The sequence below is a fragment of the Spea bombifrons genome, chromosome 10, assembly GCF_027358695.1.
Source record: "Spea bombifrons isolate aSpeBom1 chromosome 10, aSpeBom1.2.pri, whole genome shotgun sequence".
Classification (NCBI taxonomy): Eukaryota; Metazoa; Chordata; class Amphibia; order Anura; family Pelobatidae; genus Spea; species Spea bombifrons.
The window spans coordinates 25,142,788-25,169,359 of NC_071096.1; the positions used below are offsets into that span (position 1 = coordinate 25,142,788).

At 37.4% G+C, this 26,572-nt stretch overlaps 2 protein-coding genes across 2 annotated transcripts in view; one reads left to right on the plus strand and one right to left on the minus strand.

Annotated features, from left to right (window-relative positions):
* Window positions 1-26,572, minus strand: part of LOC128467684 (putative neural-cadherin 2) — a 267,631-nt gene that overhangs the window by 150,331 nt on the left and 90,728 nt on the right. The gene's annotated exons all lie outside the window — the stretch shown is intronic.
* LOC128467682 (protein-glutamine gamma-glutamyltransferase 5-like) lies at window positions 4,676-26,142 on the plus strand. The gene is made up of 13 exons (XM_053449359.1): window positions 4,676-4,789; window positions 6,718-6,894; window positions 11,424-11,663; window positions 12,973-13,091; window positions 15,423-15,551; window positions 16,829-17,006; window positions 17,109-17,247; window positions 17,784-17,887; window positions 19,194-19,439; window positions 19,908-20,243; window positions 22,019-22,179; window positions 24,209-24,342; window positions 25,368-26,142. Exons 1-13 carry the CDS (start codon window positions 4,780-4,782, stop codon window positions 25,522-25,524), a joined length of 2,130 nt encoding a protein of 709 aa, XP_053305334.1. The 5' UTR covers window positions 4,676-4,779; the 3' UTR covers window positions 25,525-26,142.

The following is a 26,572-nucleotide window of genomic DNA, read 5'->3' on the forward strand; positions in this document are numbered from 1 at the left end:
TTAAATTACGTTATACAGGAAACTGCATTTATATTGTTTAACGTTCTTTTAACTGATGTTAGAACCCAACAATTCCAATAAGGACAATGAAAAATATCTACAATTGGAAGAGACAAAAGCACATTCTCAACAATTTCCACATACTGTTTTGTAACTATGAATCATGGGAAAAGTTCAATGTCTACCATGGTATCTCATTGGTATCTGACACACGGTGCATTTTTCATCATAGGACAATATACAATGTCTTATCTTCTAAAACTAACAAAATGCATACATTTGGTTCAAATAAATACACATTTTACAACTTTAACATCCTCTGAGCATTTTTATTGAATATGTGTAGTTTTAAGTATACTTTTTTGTAAACAAGAAAATATACTGAAAGTGTGGTGATGGTAAGCATATTAACCTCAAAGGCACCGCCTTATAGTTACCCACCATGGCTTCCCAATGACAGAGGGAAAAAACTTCCTCTCCTGAAGAGTTGCATGAAGCTCCATCTTTGCTGTCTGCAGAGTTGTTCATATCTGTCAAAATTGCAAACCTCATTGAGTTCATTAAGGCTCAGTTACCTTCTTGACAGATCAATTGAACATACCAAATTTCAAAGTGTAAAAGATGTACACTTTTTTTCAGAAGGTTTGAGGCATGACTAGGGAAGAATGTTTTACTGATACTCTTTATTTGTGACTTGGTGAACTTTTGAAGTTAATTATGACCAGCAAGAGCCTTTAATTTCAACTCAAATAATCAAATAATTGGTACAGTACCACCCAGAAATAATAACCCATGAGCTTTAAGCCTTTCAGTGCTAAATATGTATGGGGTACTTGGTTGACAAGGTACACTCCAGTAGCGACCCATGTATTTTGGACCCAGATAGGCAGACCCTGGTCCAAGTTGAAGATCCTCATCCAAGTTCTGCCGCTACTTTTTTTTTTTTTTTTTACCAAACTGCTTAGATCCCAGGTCAAGGCGGCAAGATGGACTTTGTTTACCCCAGTGAGGTTGTGCTTGTCTTGGCCTCTCAGCGACCTGGGTGCATAACAGGTCCCTGTGTCCCTGCCATGGAGCCAAAATTCACCTTCCCCTCAGACACTTGTTCTCTACAAGTCTCTGGCTCACCCTAGGTCCACTGTAACCTCCCCATTTCTCAAAAGCTTTGCCTGACCTGAATTCCTGCGCTGGTGCCTGTCATTCTCCCCCAGCTGAGATGAGTGAAGGGCTAGGAATCAATTAGGTTCCTTGTTCTGTAACTGTGATAACTATGGTGATTATAGAGCTTATAAGGTATATTATTATAGGCCTCACCTGATTATAGGCCACGCCCTTAATATTTATTGCTATTTTACAGAAAAAAATATTTTAAGAGAAAAAATACACATTAGTGGAATGGTAAAACAGTATTTTATCTAATGAACAGTAATACATGTATTTTAACATTTTGGTATCTATTATGCAGTAAGTCAGCATAGGTTACACACAAACAGAAATTTGGAGAATCAATAGCCATTTTAAGGCCCCCCCTTAATTCATAACGCACCTTACTTATAGATATGCCCCTCTTCCCCTGATATGCCCCTCTGCCCCCCAGATATGCTTTATGCCCCCCTGATATGCCACTTTGCCTCCTGATATGCTGTATGCCCCCCAGATATGCCACTCTTCTCCCCGTGACTTACCAATGCATCCCCTGGTGTATAGCAGGGCCAGCAGGTGGGAAGTGCCAGCAGCAGCGGAAGTTGTCTGCGTGCATCGCGCAGACGTTCACCAGCTGCCAGACAAGAGGATACAGGTCCCCTGCAGCGCTGCAGGGGATCATCATCTCTGGCAGCCGCTGAACATCTGCACGATGCGCTCAGGACACCAATATGTATTAAAATAAATTGCAAAACTTTTCTAATTTTAATAAACTTCTAATTATCTCTTTCTTTTAAGCATTGTTATTTTACCTATCTAGTAAAGGAGAAAAAAAACAGTTGGGGAAAAAAAGATGAAAAAATAGAAAAGCAGAGATAAAGTATGTAATATGCACAGTAATAGTTGCATACAGAGTGAGATTCTATAAATTATATATGTAAAATTGTGTCTTTTCCTTGAATGTTTTAATGCCATATTTGCTACATGGCATTTAACTCATTTGGCAACATGTCCTTTGCTGTTTTTCTGGATTTTACCTTAATGATTTTTGTCTGTAACACACCCTACATCTTGGAACATGTCCATTAAATTAACTCTTCATATGTAAATGTGCTGCATTAGAGTAGGTTCACTTGACTAATTAAATGACAATGATTTACAAATAGATAAACATAGACTTCTCGGTTCCTTTCCAAAGCATACATTATAATATTGAATGGATATGTATTACTTTGTTTTAACAATGTTTTGTGCCTTTCTTTTGCCATATCAGGTTGTCTAGCAGACTTTTCCTGCTAGAAGTATGAATATAAAATCACTGGGTTCATTGTTAAACCTTATCAAAATGGCCACATTTACCGGGAGCAACTGAAGGCACAAGTCAAAGGCCTGTACAAGGAGCATACATAAATGGCTAATGTCATGTGAGTGTAGTCATTAAACTGTGAGTACTTGGAAGTTTAAAAAAAAAAAAAAAAGTCGGCAGCCAGTTGATGTGGGCTAAAAAAAAAGCAAGGAATACTGCCTGTGAGATTTCAATGCAAATTAGAACCAGAGGTAGGCACCAACATTGCTCATGGTGGACATTTACTGAGGTCTGCGGTGGACAATTTAATGATGTTCTATGGACCTCACAAACCTTGCCATGGACACTGGTGTCCTTCTACGAACACCTATCCCTGATTAGAACAAAGTTCCAACGCAAAACAATTCACCTTGCATTTCCCATTAACCAACCGATTAAACAATTGTTACCCACCCTACCCCACCAACTTCCTTTTCCAGTGGAATGAGGAGATTATGAAAAACCCCTTAGGGTGTGGAAAGGGGAGTGATTTGTTAAGTAGGGGTCTAGGGAAATGTATTTATTTATTAATTAGCCTATGTGTATGTATGTGTTTGTGATTGAGTTGAAGAGATTATATGTTTAAGGTGAGGAAATGCAAGTTCCTTCAAGGTTCAAAAGTAGGATTTTCTGATACCCTACAATTAAAACCTTAATCATTTATATTCATTATTGTATACTATACTAGGGAAAAATATTAAGTATGAGTCAGTGTTAAATTAGCAATGCCAGACAATGAGCCATGCATATTTAGAATTCATATGAAAGGCGTGGATAGACCTAAAATCACGTGTGATGTATATAGTAAACAAGTGATATAATACTTCCCTGATAAGACTGCAGCAACCCAAAAAACGAACACTCCTCCTCAGGGTGTGAAAATTCCAACGAACCAAACAATAATGGGGCGCAGATACATATGAGGAAAAAAAACAAATAAAACCAATCGTGTAGAGTGTAAAACCAATGGTATATGTGGATTAAATGTTGCACTCACAAAAGAAATGGATGATTCAGACCCATCTATGTTGAATGCAAAGTGTCTTTAATATTCTTTGTAGATTCTAGAAGATAAACTTAAAATAGTGTAGTATCCGAGAGAATGTTAAAATAGCCAGCAGAAAATACACTCACATTTAGTTCGTGCACCAAAAGTGCTTGAAGAGTGTCAGTAAAAAGTCCACCGGTTTGTAGATGTAGAGTAGTCCAAGAAATGTACTTCTAAACGCGTTTCGCCGACTTGGCTTCTTCAGTAGAAGTATAATCCATGAAATAAGTCATGGATTATACTTCTACTGAAGAAGCCAAGTCGGCGAAACGCGTTTAGAAGTACATACTTCAGATTGCACTGTTTCATAATTTAACCGCCCTAATGGTAAAGAAACTTTCCCATGTTAAAGGGTAATAGTTTATATCTTGAGGTTTGAGGAAATGTAGCATGCTTTGCAGCAACAGGAACAGTAACTGGAAGATGACCTTTCTTCTCTGGGCATTGATTGGAATTCTCTATAGCCTTTTGGATATTAGAAAGAACCCAGGAGTTTTTAACTGAACTGATGTCCCCAAAGTTTCCCAACCAGCATCCTACCTTAACAGGGGGAAACTGCATGCATTTATTAAAACATACTTAGATAAAAGTCATAATGCTATGGTGTCCTTCCACACAAAGACAGCTTTTATAACTGCTTGTGAATGGGATTTGAACACTACATTTACTAACAATGAATGCCAAAAATCACTATTAATATGAAATAAATAGTATACCACAGACATCCTTCAGGATATTTTTTTAAAAAATACAGCAAAGTAAAATTTTGCCTCTATTTATATATCTCTACTTCCAATATTTTTCTAACATTGAGATACAATCAATTTTTTAACTGAATGTATCAATTTGTATCTATTTTTTGCTAATGAACTCTATAGAAAGATTGCAATTCAATTATATGTATTTATCTACGCATAAATAAATACTGTTGTGCCTTGATGCGCCATAGCAGACACCAAAATATTAAAAAAGAAAGCACTAAACTGCAGCTCTGTTGTATTACAGAAACTACTACACTTATGCAATTTACCAGCATACGTGGGACTCCACCTTTAAGGAATGCAATCCATTTACCCAATGTTGATGTCAGCAAATAAATTGCATGGAATCTCATCACAAGTGTGACATTTCAAAGGACAGTCTCCTCCCAGTTTTCAAATGAGTGATAAGTTCTGTACTTAGGTGTTAAATTGACTCTCAGTGTTTGACAGAACAACTCACAGCAAGCGGTGCCATATAGAAGATGGATCAAGGTAAATACAAATACTTTATTTCCAAAATTTTAGTTTTTCTATTACATCTTTAAATGTAGTTACGCTTTTATGAAATACAGGCATGGTGTGACACTATAAACAAATATCAATAATGTAAATGAAAAGTTTCAAGTTATCAATCCATAAAAATCTGAAACAAAAGTACAATGACCTGTAACATGTACAGTAAACAAATACTATCTTCTCTAGTTTTTCCAGCAGCTGTTTTTCTAAACAAAATCATAAAAGCTATATGTTCTTTCCAGTTCTATAATAGATGCATTATATTTTTAATATACGGTTTAACCAGTACAAACTCTCAATTGTCAAACTTTGGTGACTTCACAGTGTGTTCTTTACAATAGTTAACATTTTGTACTGTAATTAGTACAAAAAAAAACGTGATTACCATAGTCAGGCATGAGCAGTTTTGGGGTAGAGATTGCTCTGTATTTCTAGAAAAAATATCTAATAATCATTTCAGTGCTTCCTGTTAATTATTATTTGCAATTGTTTATTATATCACCATAACAGTTAATAGTTCTTTTCAATTATTTCTCATATATTCTAATGAATGTATGCATACCTAAAAGCACAGACTTTACCCTGATTATTGACCAATGTTAGGGTCAACGTTTCCTAGATCATCCCGTCAGTCCAGTGCAAAAGTGAAAATAAGAAATTAACCCTAGAATCACACTGTAACAGTAAGAACGATATAGTAGTTATGTATAACATCTTTGCATTTCCAAGCTGTTTCGAGACTGTGCTACATTGTGAGATTTGCAATGAGCAATATTTGTCTTGTAGGATATATAAATATTACTGTATGATCATAAGACGACCCCCTACAATTTGAATATTAATTTTTAAAAAAAAGAAAGCCTGAATATAAGACTACCCTATAACAAAAAGTTTTATTAGTAAATATTAATTCACATTTAAACTATATTTTCACATTTAATAAAAACTATGAGAAAAAGTAGAGCATTTGTGAGGTCAGGCACTGATGTTGGACGAGAAGACCTGGCTCGAAATCCCAAAGTTGTTCGATGGGGGTTGAGGTTAAGGCTCTGTGCAGGCCGGTCAAGTTCTTCCACATCAAACTCATCCAACCATGTCTTTATGGACCTTTCTTTGTGCACTGGGGCACAGTCATTATAGAATAGAATAGAAAAAGGCCTTCCCCAAACGGTTCCCGAAAGTTGGATGCATAGCATTGTCCAAAATGTGTTGGTATGTAGAAGCATTAAGATTTTATTTCACTGGGCCTAGCACAAACCCTCATTTCAATAATTAAGAGGTGTGTCCCAATACCCTTGACCATAGAGTGGTGCACAAAGCAAGGTCGATAAAGACATAGTTGGGTGAACAGAAACGGAGTGTCAACATCAGTGGCTGACCTCACAAATTCCCACAAAAACACTCCAAATGCTTGCGGAAAGCATTCCCAGAAGAAAGGAATTTAGCTGCAAGGGAGGGGGGAACCCTACTATAAGTAGTATATATGTACTTAGAATGCAATGTTTTCAAAGACCCTGTTGGTGTTATGGTCAGGTGTCCCAATATTTTTATCCATCCAGTGTATATATTATATTGTAGACATCATCCAGCACTGAATATAAAAGTATATAACAACAAAAAGTGTTCTAGGGCATAAAGTATTATGAAAATGTGCTCAATGGCTAGGCATGAAGCAGTAACAGGCCCTAGATTGTTTGCATAATCAGTATGCCCAAACGTCTGAAATATGAACAAGTCTTGTAAAGGATAAAAATATATATATAATTACATAGATAACATGGTTGATATATAACTACTCCAAAGCAATTGCCTGAATTGGGTTAAACACAAAAAACAATATACAAAATAAGACTGTTTAGTGATTCCATGAAATAATATTTCTTAATATATGTTTATGTCATTAGATTTTCTGGAGCATGCTGACCTTCAAATCAGACACAACAACAAGGAGCATCGGACAGATGAGATCGATACAAACCGCTTAATAGTGAGAAGGGGTCAAGCATTCAAAATCCGATTAGAATTCAGGAGTGGTCATGTTGATAAGTATGCTGGGAATCTTCATTTTGTAGTAGAGCCAGGTAAATAATTTTGCAGATGCAATTGAATAAAATCTGGAATGTAAAAGTGATATATGGATTAAACACCCTGTCCTTGAGTTTTAAATTTTCACCTTACGATCAACTGATTTTTTGGCACGTGATAGGTTGCATACCTCAGGCATGCAGGAAAGTGTCAAAATGAATCATAATAATAATAATAATCAATTTTCATGTTTTTGATTCTGTTGAGGTCACTCCTGGAAAATCATCTTAATATAAGCTTATGAGTTAGCTTCTCTAAGGCAACCTGCACATCAGAAAATTGTCAAGATTTTGATGAACTGAACTATTAAGTCAAACACTGAATGTACAATACTAATACTGAGTATCCTGCTTTTACCCAGGAAGAGGCATCAGATTTAAAAAGCCAAAGCTGCTCAGCAGATGCACCTTGTTGTGGTCTTGCTATTCTATGTATTATAGTTGAAATTTGTGTTTGCTGTTAGTGAACCCTGGCAGTGACTCTGATCCTATAAGTGTAGCGAACCTGGCTGTGTCTGATCATCCATTCTGCATGAATCCCTGGCATTCTGTCAGTCATCTGTGATTCCAGTCTGCAGATTACCTTTATTGGTTTTGTCCTATTGTCCTTGAAGTAAATTGGTCCGGTGAAGCTCTCGTTCCGGCCTTTTATGACGGTCTGGACATCTCAAAGATGAACTGTCTGCCAGACACCACCCTATTGAGTTTAGAAGACTCTGTATATATAGCTATCAAGCGCAATAATATAATAACAGAAAGACAGATACAGAAGGCTAAAGGATCTGAAAGAAAAAGTCTATCTTCGTTCTCCCTGATCCAGGATGGTTCCTGGTCCACCTGTTCCTGTTTCAGGATCTGAATAATAACAAAAGTATAGAGGGGGCTCACCTTAGGCAAAAAAATATAAAATAATTATGTTAAGTGCAACACTCTCAAGCTCACTCTCATAGACAAAAATAATGCAAATGGAGGTGTACAAACTTATAAAAGTATGCAAAAATTATTTTAGAAATGCAAATAATATATTATAGCAAATTAAATACACTTGCAAAAATTAAGCATACAGCCCAAAGTCAAATCAAAACCAAGGCAAAAAAAACACAAAAAAACTGCTCTTTTGTCAATTAGGATTTTTTTGGCCTTCTTGTATTTTGTGTTGTTCTTACCTTTATTTTGATTTGATTTTGAACTGTAAGCTTCATTTTTTGCCCGTATATTTCTTTTGCTATAACATTTTCTTTGATTTTTGTTTTTATTAAAATGGCTTTTTGCATACTTTTATAAGTTTGTGCAAGCAGTTAGGGGCAGCCAAACTATCACTGCCGCAAAAAAGGCCCACAGAATATCGGAGAGTCTTGGTCTCTACTGTGGTCAGAGGGGTCACTACGATGTTGTCCTAACATGGTGGACAGCTACCACACTCAGGTTAAGTAACCCTGTACTGGTATGCTACTGGCAGTGATAGTTTTACCAGTTCTCATCTCTATAGAATGAAACAATATCTCTGTCTCTACATTTGCCATGCTTGACTCAGGAGCCGCAGGCTTTTTCATTGACTCATCTTTCGTCTCTACATATAATTTTTTTTCTCTCTAAGGTATTTCCTCCTTTTAATGTCTCAGCTATTGATGGTCATACCATTACCCCAAAAACCTCTTCGCACCATTTTGTCACACAGATGCCCCATTGTATTGGGTCTCCCGTGGTTGCAGATTACCTCTTATACCAGCTTATCTTAATCATGGCTGTATTGTCTTTCAGCAGTTATGTCAAAATCATTTATATGCCAAACTGGACAACTATCAGTTTACGATCTCTCGGGTTCCTTTCTTCATATACATCGTATCTGTATCTGGGTTTAAAATGGACCCTCACAAGCTGTCATCCATCTCGGAATAGCCTTAACCTCAGGCTCTCAAACCCCTCTAACAGTTCCAAGGATTTGCTAGTTACTATCGAAAACTCATTAAGAGCTTTTCAGAGATTGTGGCCCCATTCACTGCCATGACTTAGAAGAGGGTGGATTGCAAACCTTAGAATGAGAAAGCGTTTCTGACTTCCCATCTGCTCAAACGATGCTTTCCCGCAGCACTGGTTTTAACCCATCCAGATGTTTCCAAGCTATTTTGGGTTGAGGTGGATGCCTCTGAGATTTGATTTTATTATTTCATATTGTCCAGGATCTATGAATATAAAAACTGATGCGTTATCTAGACAATTTCTCACAGATTTCAATGAGAAAACCACTCCAAAACCCATCACCCCCCTTCTTAAATCATTACCTCTGTAACTACCCATTTGTCATCGCCGTTATTGAATCGAATCCTGAAGTTCCAGTTCCTGAAATAGAGTAAGTGCTTGACTTACAGGATATTGTTTCCAGGCACTTTTGGTGGCTGTAACTACAGTGTGATTGTAGTCATTTTATGTTGTCAGGGTAATTTTATGTCTTGGGGACCTGTTGCCGGCAGACAGGCTTGAAGAGCCAGAGCGGGGTGCACCCATGACATGTGGCTGGAGGGGGGGCTTGCTGGGCATGAAATTTAAAAATTCAGAATTTCTCAGCCCAGGCACCCTGTTGTTGTCCTGTTATTTGGTGTATTATAGTTAGAATTCGGTTTGCTGTTATTGACCCATGGCTTGCCTGATCCCTCTTCTGCTTATTGATTCTGATCTTGCATTGCCCTACCATTTGTACCGTACCTGGCTTGTCTGACTACTTGCGCTGTGTACCAACCTCTGGCTTGTATGACTTCCCATTCAGCGTACTGTACCTGGCGGTGTTTGACCATATATTCTGCATTAACCCCTGGCACTCTGTATCACCCATCTGTGAGTCCAGCCTGCAGATTACCTACACCGTTTTCTAGATCTGTCTGGGCATTGCCTACAACACTTAAAACCAAACTTCATCTGCCTACATCTATTTTAAATGAAAATATAAAATAACATTTGTTACTTTCTAAAATTTATAAACTGTTAAGCATTTTGTTTAAATGTAGAATATCTTTAATATTGGGGTCATGATGGAAGCTTGCATGCTCATACTGATAAAGCAACTTGCGTATTCATTAAAGGGTTCCTTGCAAGTAAATGTGAGAGCATGCATATTTTAAATGTTGCAGATAATGCAGGTTGAATGAAAGCTTGGATGTCCTCACCTCCAACTATAAAAAATGGGGTTGGTTATAAACATATGCACTACATAAACTACATTATTCTGTATTGCATTGCACTGCTGGCTCATATTTAATTTCATCCGGGAATGAAATGATTCATTTTTCATTGTTAAAGTGTATTTAGACTACTCCAATCGTACATCGATTGAGTTTGTACCTGCATACACATTTCTAGACCAGCCTTTTGGTTGCCCATTGAATGGCTTAACTGCACATCTTTGCCCTAACTTCCATTGTGCCATCTTTTAGCTGCCCTTTATTTGTTGATGCTAGAGGAGCTCCCTGCCGGTGAGCAATAGAGTCGCCCGTACAGACGTTTAACTCTTGACGCTAAAACTTGGCCTGGGGAGACCATTGGTCTCCCATCTCCGGGTTTAAAGGTCTGTAAGAGTGACTCTATTGGTTGCTGGCAGGGGCCTTCACTAGCATCAACCAATGAAGGGCAGCTTCGTGTATGTTTACCCGCTGCCATATTAGTTTATTCGGTTTGAACAAGGAAAACGTTTTCATGTTCTCCTGAATACGAACGCACAAGTCTAGTTTTAATGGGTTTTTTAATAGGAAGTCAGAAAGGCTTGTATAGGTAAATTGGTCTGGTGTCCACATACTTTGGGTCATGTAGTATATTTTTTAATATCATCTTTGCAAATATTTTTATATACTGCTATATAAGTAAAAAAAAAAAACATAATAACTCATAATCCTATAGCCTAATTTCCAACAGTTTAATTTCTTGGGTAGAATGTAATATATTAAAGTTAGTGAACATTTTAAACTTTTTAGTCATGCTTGGAATTTTCCAAGCCATCTCATTATAGAACGCTGAAATAGAACGCTAGTTTATGAGCTCATATCACTGCATTCTGATTCATTGCAAATTAGCCATGTGGAAGTTGCAATTGAGGTTGCTTTCGTGACTTAGTGGGCCAGTCAAGGAAAATTATCTGATCTCAGCAGGATAGGGTGGCTTTAAACAGGAAACGTGAAAGGTATGCAGCTAGTTTATTATACTTCCTTTAACTCATCCTTGTGTGACAAATGAGATCATTTAAATTTAAGGTTATGAAGCTGCCATGTCAGTGCTTCATGAACCTATTAGTTTTTCTCTAATATCAATGTTTTATCTGTTTTTACTATTAAAGCTGTAAGATCTACTTTGCTGCAAAGTAGTAAATATGGAGCAGTCAGAATAGTAATTGTGTCACTTTGCACCAGAATTGATCTTCCTAATAACCCTAATGCGCAAACTAAAATGACTTTATTAGCAACCATTAAAAAAAGTGTATCTTTCTTCATTTCTGGTTAGTTATATGTTGTGAGACGTTACTGTTTTGTTTTTATAATTAGGAAATCCCCATCTACAACAGTATGCAAAGAAAGTATCATTCACCTTGTCAAGTGAAGACACTAGAAATAATTGGAGTGCATCAGTTGTGAAAAAGAATAGCAAGTCTATGGAAATATCAATACTTCCTCCTCCAAACGCCATCACTGGACTTCATGTTCTGAAGGTGCAAACATCTGAGACGCTAAATTCTGGTCTTTTCCTTGGAAAATTTATCATACTTTTTAACCCTTGGTGTACAGGTAAGGCGTTTAAAAAAATAAATAAAATAATAATAATAATAAATATATACATATATATAAACAATATTTTATTTAGAAACTGTAATAAAATGTAATATTCAAGCAAGGATTGTAGCCATGAGATTCTAGTGAAAAAAATCACCAACTGGGGATTACAGAGTACAATATTAATAGGGGTCAGTACCAAGGTGTATGCCCAGGGCCGGCCCAAGGCAAAATGCCGCCTGGGGCAAATTTTAAAATGCCGCCCCCATCTTATCTACCCTGCCCCCCTCCCTATTATCTACCCTTACCCCCTCCCCCCCTTGTACTTACCTTTCAGCAGTCCTGCTGCGAGTCTCCCTGTTCGGTCTCGGTGCCGGCTTGTAATGCTGAGCGCCGGAAATTCGGTAATCTTCCGGCACTCAGCATTACAAGCCGGCACCGAGACCAAACAGGGAGACTCGCCGCAGAGGAGAGAGAGAGGGCGCCGAGCGGGTACTGACAGCTTGGTAAGCAAAAACCACTCGGCGCCCCTTTCTCTCTTTTTCGCTTTAAAAAAAAAAGTGCCGCCCCTTCAAAAGTGCCGCCTGGAGCAGTTGCCCCACTCGGCTCCATTGTCGGGCCGGCCCTGTGTATGCCCCTTCACCTTTAGACAATGGGATAGGCAGAAAGAACCCCAAGATCTGGAAAAAATCTTTACTGATGTGAAAATAAAGCGTTAGTTTTATCTGCTCTGAGGAAACGGAAAAACAAAGTAAAGTTACTTCTATTCACCAAACCAAAATGTAAGTAGTTGATTTTTCCCCATAGACTTTCATCTTTTAAGTGCCAAGGGGGTTAACAGTAATTTTTAATGTCCATTATTTTCTGGAGTTTTGAATAATTTTAGCAGTTTCAACCTTTTTTTTGGTTTTGAGATCAGTATTAGGGATTAAATTCTGGCTTCTTAGATAGGAGTTCAGTTGCCTTTTTTTTTGTCAAAGTCCTAGGCTCTAAACTAAAAAACAGAACAGCAAACCTAAAATAGACGAAACAGAACCAAGGTCCTTCCCTGTAGCACGTAGGAACCAAACAGAGGAACAGGGTGGTTAAAAAATGAATATGATATTTAAATGATATACAATGAACCAGATGCATACTTCTGCGGCAAGGAGACTGACAGAGCAATATACTACCAAGAAATGAATGCCCTTGTGTGTGTCCTGGAAAAAGATAGCTGACGTGGTCACACTAGTACTTACAAGTGTATATGACATATATAGGGCTATATTGTTATTAATAATTTACTATCCCTTTGACACTGAACTAGATTATCATAATGTTTTAGATGATGCAGTCTTTCTTGAGCTAGAAGAAGAAAGAAATGAATATGTTATGAACGAGAATGGCTTTGTATATTTGGGTAATGCTGACTGGATCAGCCAGCGTTCATGGAACTTTGGGCAGGTATGTGATGTATATTTGGGCAGTAATTCTCTGTGTATGTGCTTGGGGAATGGAATAACGACCTACAATGTTAAAATTAGTGCCAAGAAAAAGCATTAACACTTACAAAATGAATACTCAATTGCTGAAAAGCACTGCATCCCTCATCTTACGTCACTAATATTGAGTGAAGTGATGCTTCCTGTGATATCAGCATTGACACAGCATTGACATGTGGCATCTGAGTGTAGTAATTTTTCAAGGCCCCCTATAACATGCAAACTTGCTTTAACACCTACCTGCTCTACCACCGTACACGTACATACACACACATGTAAGAGCGACTGTAACATCACAGTGCAGTACACATTAGACTTGGGCGGCGGCCAACTCTTCGTGTTCGTCTTCGTGGGGGTAAAAATCTTCGTATTCCGCGAATATTCACCCGTTCCTGTCTTCGGTTCAGGAGAATATTTGTGTGCATTCTTCCTGTTAGTTTTTTGGGTTTTTTTTCTTTTTTTCTTTTTTTAGAAAGGGTTAATACGGGATTACGCAGCAGCTTTGGCGCCTGGAGTTTAAATGTCCGTACCAGCAACTCTATTGGTTGCCTGCAGGGGCATCCTCTGCCATCAACCAATGAAGTACAGGTGTACTTCATTGGTTGATGGCAGATGAGCCCCCTGCTGGCGACCAATAGAGTCGCTACAGACTTTTAAAATCCTGGCCCCGCAACTTGGCTGGCAGAGACCATTGGTCTCCCTGCTACAACAGTTAAAAGTCTGTACGAACGACCAATAAAGTCGCTTGTACAGACCTTTAACTGTTATAGCAGGGAGACCAGTGGTCTCTGCCAAGTTAAAAATGCCATGCGAGTGAGCATATTGGTCGCCTGCAGGGTCCTCCTCTGGCATCAACCAATGCACAAAAGTACAGACTTTTAAAATCCTGGCACAGCAACTTGGTCGGCATGCGACCAATAGAGTCGTTTGCGCGGCCCCTTAACCCCTGACCGCGAACCTACGGATTTCCGCTTCCATAAACACCTGCGATGCTGCGGAGATAAGGTAGGCTAGATGGGGAAGGGACCAGGGAGATTAGTAGATGAAGACGAACACGAAGATTCTTCGTGTTGTGTGTCTTCGTCTTCGCGTACGTTTTACCGCCGATATCTTCGCTTCCTCGGGACGAACATAAAAACGCACTCTTCGTGTTCGTTTTCATGTGCGCTCTAAAACGAATGCACAAGTCTAGTACGCATACATACACATTTACACACAACCCCTCTCTACTCAGTGGCATTGCAAAAAATGCATGGGTCCCCCTGCGAGGTGTATGGCCAGGCACCCACAAGAAGATTGTACTGGCACACAGTGACATACTTACACACACATACAGTTACATATTTTCACACACACTAACATACCAAAAATTACACAATTATAACACACGTATCATACTTACACACCTACTATCATGATTACAGACCCACAGAAACATCATTACACACATATACTTACAAACACATATAGAGCAACATAGTTACACACACTAATACATTTATTTACACTTATACACACCTTTGTTGGCTCTGGAGGGGACAGGCCATTGACAGCTCTTCTGCTCCCTCAAGGTTCTCATACATTAAGCCTGAGCACTGGAAAATCGCATCATATTCTAGTGCTCAGACCTAGCTTGTTGGGCCTGAGGAAGTGGTATATCCAAGTGTGGTTTGTGGAGTTGTTGGTGGGGCCCACAGTGGCCTCCTTTACACCATTGTCTACTGCAAGGTCACATAATGCACATTTTATGTTTTGTAGGTGAATATGCATGCTGCCCTTCTTGAGTACCATAAACCACCATAAACATGTTCACATATATGTAGCTATTTAAGAGCATTTAAAACAGAATACCTTTTAAATAAAAACAAAAATGAACATACAAAAAACGGTCTAGAGAAAAACATAAATGACAAATATTCATAATTATCATCAGGGTATGCACTAAGAATTTGAACCAGAGTCAGTTCAGCTCACCTGCAAAGCTAAATCGACTTGGGCCCATCACAGCCTCCTTTGCGTCCAGAGTTGAAGCTCCTCAGTTGTTCCCTCCTAGTTTTATTTATTTATTATATAAGTTCCGTGACCCCATATGACAAGTGCGGATGCAATCACAAGTCAGCTAAATACGTATTTTATTCTAAATAAATCAAACTTATTTCATATTGATTCATGAACTAAAGTTAGGAGATTTTACTAACATAGTAATGGAATATGTAGATTTTAAAAAAAGACAGAAAGTGAACATTGACATAAACTTATAGACTTTCATCATTTTCTTTAAAACCCAATAAAGTTTGATAAAGATATCATAGACATCTGCCTGCAATTATTGGATCGGAGCCATAATAATTTGCAAGATCCGCTATCAGATTACACCAGAAGAAATGATCCTGTGTATGTCAGCAGAATAATCAGTGCAATGGTAAGTTTGTAGATTTTGTTTTATTTTTATAACGTTTTTAAATACTTGTTTAACACTTTCACACTCCTAACTTCTCTTTATGTGACTAAAGTTCAATTTACAAATTCACTATTCCAACTTGAGGAAAATGAACACTTAACTTGCATATACTCCATTGCAGGAGAGGAAGGTTGATGCAAGTTGGAAAAAGCAAATAACTTGCACATTTATTAACCCATGAGTAGGTCTAATGGTATAACCTAGCGCACTTAGATCACCCTGCATCTACAGTCAAGCACTTGAACCAATCTTGCAAATAAATACTTTATGTCATTAACTATTAGGGTATCATGGCAATTTTTGTTTTTGCTCTGTCTTTTTAACCCCTTAATGACAAAACCTGTACATGTACGGGCTCAAAATGCATTGTTTTCAATGGGTTTAGGGACCGCCCATTGTCCTTAAGGGGTTAAACCATTGCTTCTTCCTCTTTGTGTACCTGTACACATGTTTTTGTTCCGGAAAAGTAAGACTTTAAGAATTTATTTCGGATATCTTAAATTGGACATATCTAAAATCTACCAAAACCCCCTATAGTTCAAGAGTCAACAGATACAGATCTTTCTTTTGATTGCAGGAATATTGAAATATTGAATGTTTTCTTAGTAGAGTGAGAATATACTCAGCTAACATACAAGAGCTTAAAGGAACACAGCAGTATTTGTTTTTTATGCACATTTGTGTCTATTTTATATATATATTTTTTACTATATACATGTTAGTATGTGCATGTGTTTTAGTTATGCGTGGTAGAGGTTGCTAAACACGCCACTAACCCCAGGCTCACCCCTGAACAAGGCCACTGTGCGCATGCATGCATGCAAAACACTCCTCTTAATTTTAGTTGGGGTACATTCCTGCCATTGATTGACTGCTTCAAGCAGCCTATCACTGGTGGGAAAAGTGAGATCCTGGAGGGGGCAAGGAGCAACTCTGCAGCTCCAGTTTATCCCTAAGGAAGGTATTACTTTTCTTCTTTGTTTTAGATTAAATTAATGTATTTGAAAGTAGTTATATATGCATTAATTATACAAGGAGCTCCCTCTAAGGGATGACCTCATGTTAATTGGGATTGGTTAATTGGAAACTATGGTATATATTCTTGGTAATTATTTTCACTACGCATTACCACCAATTTCAATGAAGAACAAAATGGCATTTTTATTATATTAACTGTTTTTTTTTTTTTTTTTTAATAGTTTATAATATTCAGTGTTAAAGTCTATGTTTTTCCATAGATCAACAGCAATGATGATAATGGAGTAATACAAGGTAGGTGGGATGACAATTATGAAAACGGGACTTGTCCAACCAAGTGGAATGGAAGCAATGCTATTTTGCGTCAGTGGTCTAATTCAGGCTTCAAACCAGTGAAATATGGACAATGCTGGGTGTTTGCATCAATTCTTTGTACAGGTAACAGCTACTTGTCAGTATTTGAATAAAATATATTATTTAAAAAATAAAGAAAAAAACCAAAAGATTATGTATTTAAAACTTGTGTATTAATACATATAGTGATGAGATGCCTTGGAATCCCAACACGAGTGGTAACAAACTTTGATTCTGCTCATGACACTGACGGAAATTTATTTATTGATGAATACTACGATATCATGGGCAAGATGATTGAAAAAGACACCAGAGACAGTATTTGGTAAGTTCTCTCTCTTCCTGATTTAAAATAGTTTCACATAATTACTGCATAACAATCTAAAGATATTGGTGCCTTGAAATATGCTGGAGACCTTTAAAAAAAAAATATAAAAATAAAACATAATTATGGAAGCATTGAGTTTGTGGCCAAGGCACTCAGATCTCCTGGTAAAGCTGTAAGAAATGTGACATTTCAACAGGTACCTAAATTTAAGATTCCTAATAGGTAATTTTTGGAGTACTGAAATGTAAGATGTCTTTCTATGATTTGAAAATGTGTGCACTAGGGAGACACCATGGATGTGGTTTACTTGGATTTTGTAGAGGCTTTTGATACCAGACCACACAATAAATTGCTATATATAATTTTAAAACTAATTGGATTGAAAGGAAGTGTGTGTACTCTGATGGAGGATTGGTTAAAAGATAAAATAGAGAAACATGCTGGTAATGGAACATTCTCCACTAGGATTGTGCATTGTGATTTAGAAAGTATGAGACTGAGAAATAAAATCACTTCCCCTACTTTTTATTTAGGAACTTTCATGTCTGGAATGAGTGCTGGATGCAGCGAAGAGATCTACCTTATGGATACAATGGATGGCAGGTCCTAGATGCAACACCACAGGAGAGGAGCAATGGTAACAGTCATCATAATTACGCAGAATTGATCAGACATGAACAGAGAGACAATGTATCAAATTTGGTAATCAGTGACCAAGGAATTACAGGCTCGGTGGGGCTGCTGGTCAGTGAAATGTGCATGTCAGATAACTTAAAGGGGAGGTCCCATGGAAAAACATTTTTTTAACCTGTGCATAAAATGCAATGCTGTATAAATTAACATAAGTTACCATACATTTGGTTTTATCTCTTTTCTTCCAAAAAAAGTGCTTTATATGCTGACTTGGAGGCTGCCATTGTTGTCAGTCATGTGATATTGTGGCTGACTGTTTCTACTTGAACACAACACTGCTCTGATTCTTTACGGCAATGCTATGAAGTCCGTTCCTACATAGATTTAATTAGTGAGAGTGTCTGACTGGGTGATTAACAATAAGTTATTTTATTGTTTACCACAGGCAGTATTACATGGAGTGTTTGCCTAGTAGATTGGGCCAAACTAACAGAGCTAAAACAAATTCAAATAGCTAATATGCAGCTGCCTGAAAACATTATGCAAAAAGTGGAATTGTTTTAAAAAAGAAAACAGCACTAACAATAAAAAACTGGTGGGAGTTCCCCTTTAACCTATTCAAATGAATTGGCAATAGTGGTGGAGTCTGAGCCAGATCCAAGCTAACCCACCCTTTATCTCTCTCACAGTAGCTTGAGCCTCAGAAATGACCATACAGAGATTCCCTTTTTTAATATTTAGTATGCCCATACAATTTATATATTGTACATACAAATTTTGTATGTATAAACCATCATTTAGTATATAAATAAAAACATATTTTTGTAATTCTACTTAGGAACTACATGCATAGATTTTTTGTAATTTTATAAGGGATTATTTTCTCTTACATATACATTTCTAGTAGAAGTGATACAAGTTGTTTGTGTATCTATTATGTTTGTTGTTGTTTTTTTTAACAATGTATGCATTTTTTCATTTTTTTTTACTATAACTTGTATTATGGAGATCTCTTAAAGCTATTTAAGAATCTAATTTTTTGCTAGGCATTCTCTGTTATTTTGATGTAACTGCCATTTGCAGACTATTTTGATCCTTTTTGTGTTATAATGCCCTAACGTTGTTAAGGACTTATACATGTATATGTTTTTTTTTGAGGGTTGGCATTAACACAATGCAGGTCTTCATCTGGAAGTAACAACCTCATATGGAAATTGCTAAGATTACATTACTACCTCAGTGTTTCAAAATTATTTTAAAAAGTGAATAACAAAGATATCAAATACATGTAATAATTTAACCTCCTGCAGGAATATTTTGTTGTGGACCCACGTCAGTAAAAGCTATTAAGGAAGGAGCTGTTCACCTGGATTATGATGGTTCTTTTGTGTTTGCGGAAGTCAATGCCGATGTTATTTCTTGGCTTGTAAAAATATCCAGTCCAAAAAAAGAGAAGATTTTCCAGAATAGTAAGCGTGTAGGGAGAAGAATTAGCACCAAGAGTGTTTGGAATGACTCACGTGTGGATATAACCAGCAATTATAAATATGATGAAGGTATGTGAATTATCTGTACAGCACACGGAAGACAACAACAGATCTGTCCTTACTGTCACTCTCTTAGCATGCTGTTATGGGTTTATGGTCATAAATACAATTTAGTTTTTTGTGTGGAATTCAAACTAAAACATTAACAAATGAAAACATCAGGCAGTTTGTCTTAAAATTCTTCCACTGATACACCACACTACACCGTCATACCTAACCTTCTCCTTTTTCGTGTATCTAAATGTTTATATTAACCTGCCTAAAGGCCGAACTGGGATAATTTCTATTGGGTTACAAGTAGAGAAAATAAATTATAAACATATTCTTAACTAATCAGGAAAAGAAGACCATTTGTTTATAATACATTTTGGATGGGTAGATCGAGGGTCAAGTAAATTATAAAAAAAATGTAAACTAACTGTAAATAGTAATTTATATGTTGTAATGTTCTATTCATATTTTTCCTTGATTCATTAGGATCTGAAATGGAAAGAAAGACTTTTCAGAGAGCCTTGGAAATGATGAAATCTACAGATTCCCGGGTGGTTAACAATTCCAGGCTTACTTTAAGTGAAGTTGATGGTACCGACAACAGCTCTCCACCTGCCCCTCCTGGATTCAGGTTGAAACTTAAAGTGCTGGAGTCAGCGGTTTTTGGTCAGGATATTCATATAGCTGTACTGTCTTCAAACCAAACTTCCCAGAAAAAAAAGCTCAGCATTAGTTTAACTGTCCAAGCTATGGAAAATAATGGTAGGCCAGGGAGGCTTGTGTTGCAAAAAACATCTTCCATTGAACTGAGTCCCAAAGCAGGTAAGCATACATATCAAAATCTTGCTTCCCCATATCTTGATTCTTCTTTTCAGCAATTACCGCTTGTGCAGTGAATTGTAGCGTGACAGTTTAGTTCCATATAATCACTTTTCTCAAGTATGTTACAATTCTATGCAATTTATAAACCCATGTAATTGTGTTTAAATTAAAATATGAAATATAAAAGGAATGAAAATATACTTTATATTGATCGTTTTTCTAAAATCCTACATTTTCCAGTTATTTACGCTAAGTAAACTCATGTAATTGTGTTTACAAATGAAAATAGGCTGTACAGACTAAATAAATCTAAATAATTGGGTTCATAAATGCAGCTTATACAATCATACTTGGGAACTTGTGGGCTCCTGCTACCTGGAGCCTACCCTTGCGGGACTCAGCCAGGACTGCACACTGACATCAGTGGGTAGTCCCACTGACGTCGGTGGGTGGTTCCACTGATCTCAGTGAGCGTTTCTGGAGACATCAGTGGGCTTTCTCACTGAGGCCAGTGGGCGTTCCTGCTGACATCGCAGGAAAAAGGGGAAATGGACGGGAAGTCAAGACCCCGCTCCTTCTACACAGAGGACTTGGGTGTCGACCAAGAGAAGCAGCACTTGTAACAAAAAAAGAAAAGATAAAAAAAGAGAGGTGACAGTTATTCCCCTGTTCCTTCACACTGTATTTATTATTTATTGATTTTACTTTTTACATTTACTGCTCGGGGATTATGCTTACTCCCAAACCATCTTGCATCCCAAGTGGAATTTATATTTCCAAGCAACTCATGGTTTAATTAACTTGCAGGTTACTTCCTTTTTCCCCCAACTTGCAGTGAAGTGTACAGTGACTTATATTCTGGCCTAAGCCTAGTTCTAGCGCAGCAGGTCCAGGGGAGTAGTGGTGCTCTTGCAGCAAAACAGATTACTCTCTTGGGCCATCTACCTCTCAGCTGTTCTACTGCTAAATGGGCTTGTAACTCTCTTGTCTCTCCTTAACTGGTCCATTTGCACCTGATGCTTTACAAGACTATGCATGCCTTTAAGACATTGAGTGCCAGGATATGACATCATATTCTGGCACTCTGCAGCGAGGACAGAGGCCATGGATGCTGCCCTTGGCCTTATCCTGGATAAATATTAGGCTTGTGCAAATGAACCACACATTATGTTTCTTGCTCATTTGTTTTGGATGAAAATTAGGGGGCTTTTTACATTCAGAAATAAGTTGTCATTCACCCTCATGCCCTCTCACACACTCATCTATTGACAAAGAAGTTAGGGAAACAGTTCAAGAGAATGAGAGAGTGTGTGAGTGAGAGTACCAACGCAGATAGAACAAAAATTCTGAGATCTTTGCTTAGTTTTTGTCTGTTTTGTTGGGGGTCCCTCCTTGTTTTTGAGGATTTGTAAGAATTGCTAAAATAGTTGTATAAATCTGAATGCACAAGTCTAGTAAACATGTCTATGGGAGTGTTACCTTAATACACAGAGACTCAACAAGGATAAATGTATAGTCTCTGGGAGTTGTTAGGAAGAGTTCACTGTGAGGAAATTGCTGCTGCCTGCCTCCGCACTTATACACGAGTCTTTCTGCAAGGTAAAGCCAAACTGCATTATACACATACAAAAATGTGTTAATGACAGATAAGACTGCAGTAATTGAACAGTGGGCCACCCAGTATCTGGTTCAATATGTAAGTTTTTAAATTGTTCATATGGAAGCACAAAAACAAATATATATTAGATGCTTACAGATACAATTTTTTTAAACAGACGTCAAGACAGAATACTGGATTCCTTATCTGACCTACAAGAAGCACATCACTCATAGCAATCTTCTGAATGCCTCTGTTGTGGGAGAACTCAATGACACACATGAAAAATTATTGGCCGAAAGAAAAATCACATTAGAGAACCCCAGCCTTGATATTGAGGTATATGATGAGAGGTGTCATTTGTTGTAATAAGTTTGATATTAACCATTATATTATTTTTAAATCATTTTGTAAGGTTATACTTAAGCAATGTCCAATGCTAGTCCTTGTATGCAAAACACACACACAGAGCAGGTTTTCCAAATGATAAATTGCACATTGCTAAGAGATGCATAATGTTATTTTCTGATTCTGTGTACATGAGACGGAAACCACTAATGATGGGAAAATTGATTTTTGTAAATAATTTAAGGTTTAAAGTAACTAGATGAACTGGTGCTTGTTTGACACAGAAATCAGTCCAGTGTCTAATTTGGTGTGGTTCTTAGAGTTGAAAAATTAAAGTCAAAACTGGGCAGGCTCACATTCCTTCTCTCTTACTATTATTAAGTAATGAGACTTTTGCAGTCAGGTCGTGGCTTGCAGTAGAACTATTATTTAAATGGACAGTTGTTTGGCAATGTAATGCTGAATCAGGTTCAAAAGAGCATCCTATGCATTGGATAAGATAAAATAAAATGTATCTATATTTTCAAGAACACCTTAGATATAGAGCCATTCTGCAAGAATCCCCTTATACATATAAGTCATGAAGTCAAGTTAAACAGTTACTGTAGTAACTGTTTATGTTAGTTTTCGGGGGGAAAAAAACCTTGGTATTCTACAAACATTAGCCCGTTCCTGTGTTTGTTTCAGGCGAATGTTCTTCACACTAATTTTTTCTCTTCTTTTCTGTCAGTTTTCCAGCAGGGGCTGTAACAGTTAGCAGCAGCTTTGGTGCCAGGATTTTAAAGGTCTGTAAGAGGGACTCTATTGGTCACCGGCAAGGGGCTCTTCTACTATCAACCAATGAAGGGCAGCTGCTCTTTATTGGTTGATGCCAGAGGAGCTCCCTGCCGGCGACCAATAGCTTCCTTCTTACGGACCTTTAACTCCTGATGACAAAGCTCACACAACCGCTCTGAGCAACTTGGCCTGGGAGGAAAAGTTCTCCTGGCAAAGGGCAGGGCAGGGTACACCTCGGAGCAGCTTGGACTGGGAAGACCAATGGCTTTGGCACCAGGCTTTAAATTTTAAAGGTCCTTAAGAGCCACTCTATTGGTCGCTGGCAGGGGGCTCCTCCAGCAACAACCAATGAAGGGCAGCTGGTTGAAACGCGATCATATAAATTCCACATGATTGCACAGTGCAAAACAAGAACACTCTTCATCTATGGTCATATAATTCTTCTTAATGCCTTTAGTAATTTAAGACTAGAATATACAGATGCAACATAAATTCCAATTGCTGCTCTAATTTAATAATTTGGATTTGCATTTAAAAATGTACATAAGGGAAAGCACACACAACTGAGTATTCTCCAGATGTGTGGTATAATAGAGGGACATCAGCTATTTTTTCAACACATGATTTTCAAATTTTGTTTACTAGCACAAATAAAATGCTGCCCTTTACTGTTTAGGTGTATCTGTTTACTTGTGCTGGCCAGGAACATGTGAAATGTGTCATTAAAAAATAATGCAATAATGTCACCCTCTTGTTGAGGCTCTGGTTACGAGTAGCCATTCTAATCCTAAACCGTTAGCTCTGTCCACTACCCACACTTTTCTTTTATCACGTGCGGCTGGCCACAATCTTTTGTATTTAGCTGTGACTCTACCTTCTTTGATTTTCTACATGAAGTGTGCTCTGGGCCAGTATATCTGGAAAATATTCACAAAGTTGGCACCAAAAATCAAATATACTGAGAACCTTCGACAAGCCCTGTATAGTTTGCTGTCATTTTCTGTATCTTTCAAATGTGCTTTTAGAAAAAGACATTCCTTGGCCTTTAGTTAGCTTGTCAAGCACGCGGTTTTTCTTTGCTTTATTTAAACATTTGCCATTTGGTTGCTTTCATTTGGGATTTAATGTGCCCAACGCTTTCTAAACAGCCCTCCCTTAATGGTCACAGGAGATAGTGGTTGTGCATAGAGGAGAAGAAAGTTCTTAAGCCCTCCCTTAATGCTTAGTATTGTTCTATTTGCAGGTGAATGGGCCCGTCATTCTGGATAAACCGTGTATTGTCAGAACTACATTCAAAAATACACTTCCTGAAGATATACATAATAGCATTTTGAAATTAGAAGGCAGTGGACTAATACATCGACAAATTACAATACAGTAAGTCAAAGCATAATTTCCACTAGCAACAAAATAACGTTTGCTTTCAACTTTTTGGTAAATAACAAATTAATTTTAAACATAGCTCTCCACATAGAAGCTATAGTAATAGCATCATTCTTTTTAATTGTCTGGGTATCTTATATTAGGGACAGGGCTTATGTTCCAGTAAACAATTTTTTTGGACTGCCAAAAAAAATATATATATATATAAACAGTGCCTGAATTGGTCACTGTGCATTTTGCAAAGGTCAGAGCATGACACATCACATGTGCCATGGATTATGGACATATCCACTTGTGGCTTTCAAGGTCCCAGTGTGGGGTTTCCAGTGTAGATGAATCTGAGTTCACTGCATGTATGATTCACAGTCAGCATACTACTTGATCTAGTTACATAGTTACATAGGCTGAAAAAAGACATGCGTCCATCAAGTTCAGCCTTTCCTATATCTGTTAATTTGTTGCTGTTTGATCCAAAAGAAGGCAAAAAACCCTGGCTTCGCTCTTTCCAATTTTGCACTAACCAGGGAAAAAATTCCTTCTTGACCCCAAAATGGCAGTCAGATTTCTCCTTGGATCAATAAGCTGTTTCCCCATAATTGAAGATTATATCCCTGAATATTATGTTTTTCCAGGTATCCATCCAGTTGCAGTTTAAACGTCTGTACAGACTCTGATAAAACTACCTCTGCAGGCAGAGAATTCCACATCCTTATTGTCCTTACTGTAAAAAACCCTTTCCTCTGCTTTAGTCTAAATCTCCTTTCTTCCAGTCTAAATGCATGACCACGTGTCCTACGCATAGTCCTGTTTATGAACAGATTTCCACACAATGGTTTGTAGTGGCCCCGAATATATTTATATAACGTTATCATATCCCCTCTGAGGCGACGTTTTTCTAAACTAAACAGATTTAAATTAGTTAACCTTTCTTCATAACTATATTGCTCCATTTCTTTTATTAATTTTGTAGCCCGCCTCTGCACCCTATTCCAAATTAATTTTATTTTGTTCTGTTGCAGATTAGGAACCATAAAAATTGGGCATACACTCAGGATACAATCTGAGATAACACCATTTAAACCTGGAAGCAGGAATTTACAAGCACTCTTTACTAGTGACCAGATCAAATCCATCACTGGATACAAGGATGTCACTGTTATATCCAGACACTATTAAGTCTTTTTTACTTACTGAGTGTTAATTTCCCAAATCATGTTTTATATAGTGGGTTTATTATGTTCCTGTCTTATTTTTATTTTTAAATCATTTTATTTTAATAATAATTTAATAATATTTTTTTTTAATGATGCTGGTGCAAGAGGGATAATCATAAATCATTTGTAGTCAGGGGAAGATGATACTGGGGCTTGACAAGCTGCATCAGGGTCAAATGCAACAAGCTCTTTTTACCTTAGAGTCATTACTAGTGAATATTTTACCAAATTAATAAATGGCCTTCAAATAAAAAAAATGAAAAAATTACCTTTACAAGTTGTACAAATTAGCGTTGTAAGTATAACAAAATAATTGTCATATACGTTATTAATTGTAAAATGGTTTCATCATTTATAACTTGTAGTAACACTTGCCAATAAAAAGAGTTCATTTGAAGTGATTTGTCATGGAAACAAAGTAATAAACATAGAAACAGATTTTGATGATAGATAAATACTATTTGGACCATCTTACCTGTTTGTTTTTTTAATGTAACCAATTTGTTTTTATTTAATCATTTCTAACAGAGATATACTATTTGTTATTGTTTTGTATAATTAAAAATTGAAGGGACAGTAATGCCCATTTTCTACAAACATCAGTGAAGTAAACAGAATATAATGTTTTAAAGGTGCTGGCATTCTATGCAGACTGTGTTGACTCAACTTCACAGTATAACGGGCCAGTTGTGGACACTAGTTTACAGGCACTGTTTTGTACCTGTGGTGTGAAGGGAGGAGGAGCCCAATATGCAGGGGTAACTGGAAATCCAAAAATCAAAGTCAGTAGGTAAACCGAGTTCAAAGTTCAGGCAGCAATCAACAAGCAAGGTCTGTAGGTAATCTGGGGTCAAAGTTCAGGCAGCAATCAACAAGCAAGGTCAGTAGGTAATCCAAGGTCAAGTTCAGGGAGGTCAAGTTCAGGGAGGTCAAGTTCAGGGAACAATCAAATAGGCAAGGTAGAGATAAGGTAGCTAGGTCACAATAGGGATAGAAGCACAGAACTGAAG

Bases quoted from the DNA above. Each gene is read 5' to 3' on its own strand.
- LOC128467682 (XM_053449359.1), top strand. The intron at 17,888-19,193 runs GTAACAGTCATC...AACCTCCTGCAG, and splicing joins ACCACAGGAGAGGAGCAATG to GAATATTTTGTTGTGGACCC. The intron at 19,440-19,907 runs GTATGTGAATTA...TTGATTCATTAG, and splicing joins CAATTATAAATATGATGAAG to GATCTGAAATGGAAAGAAAG.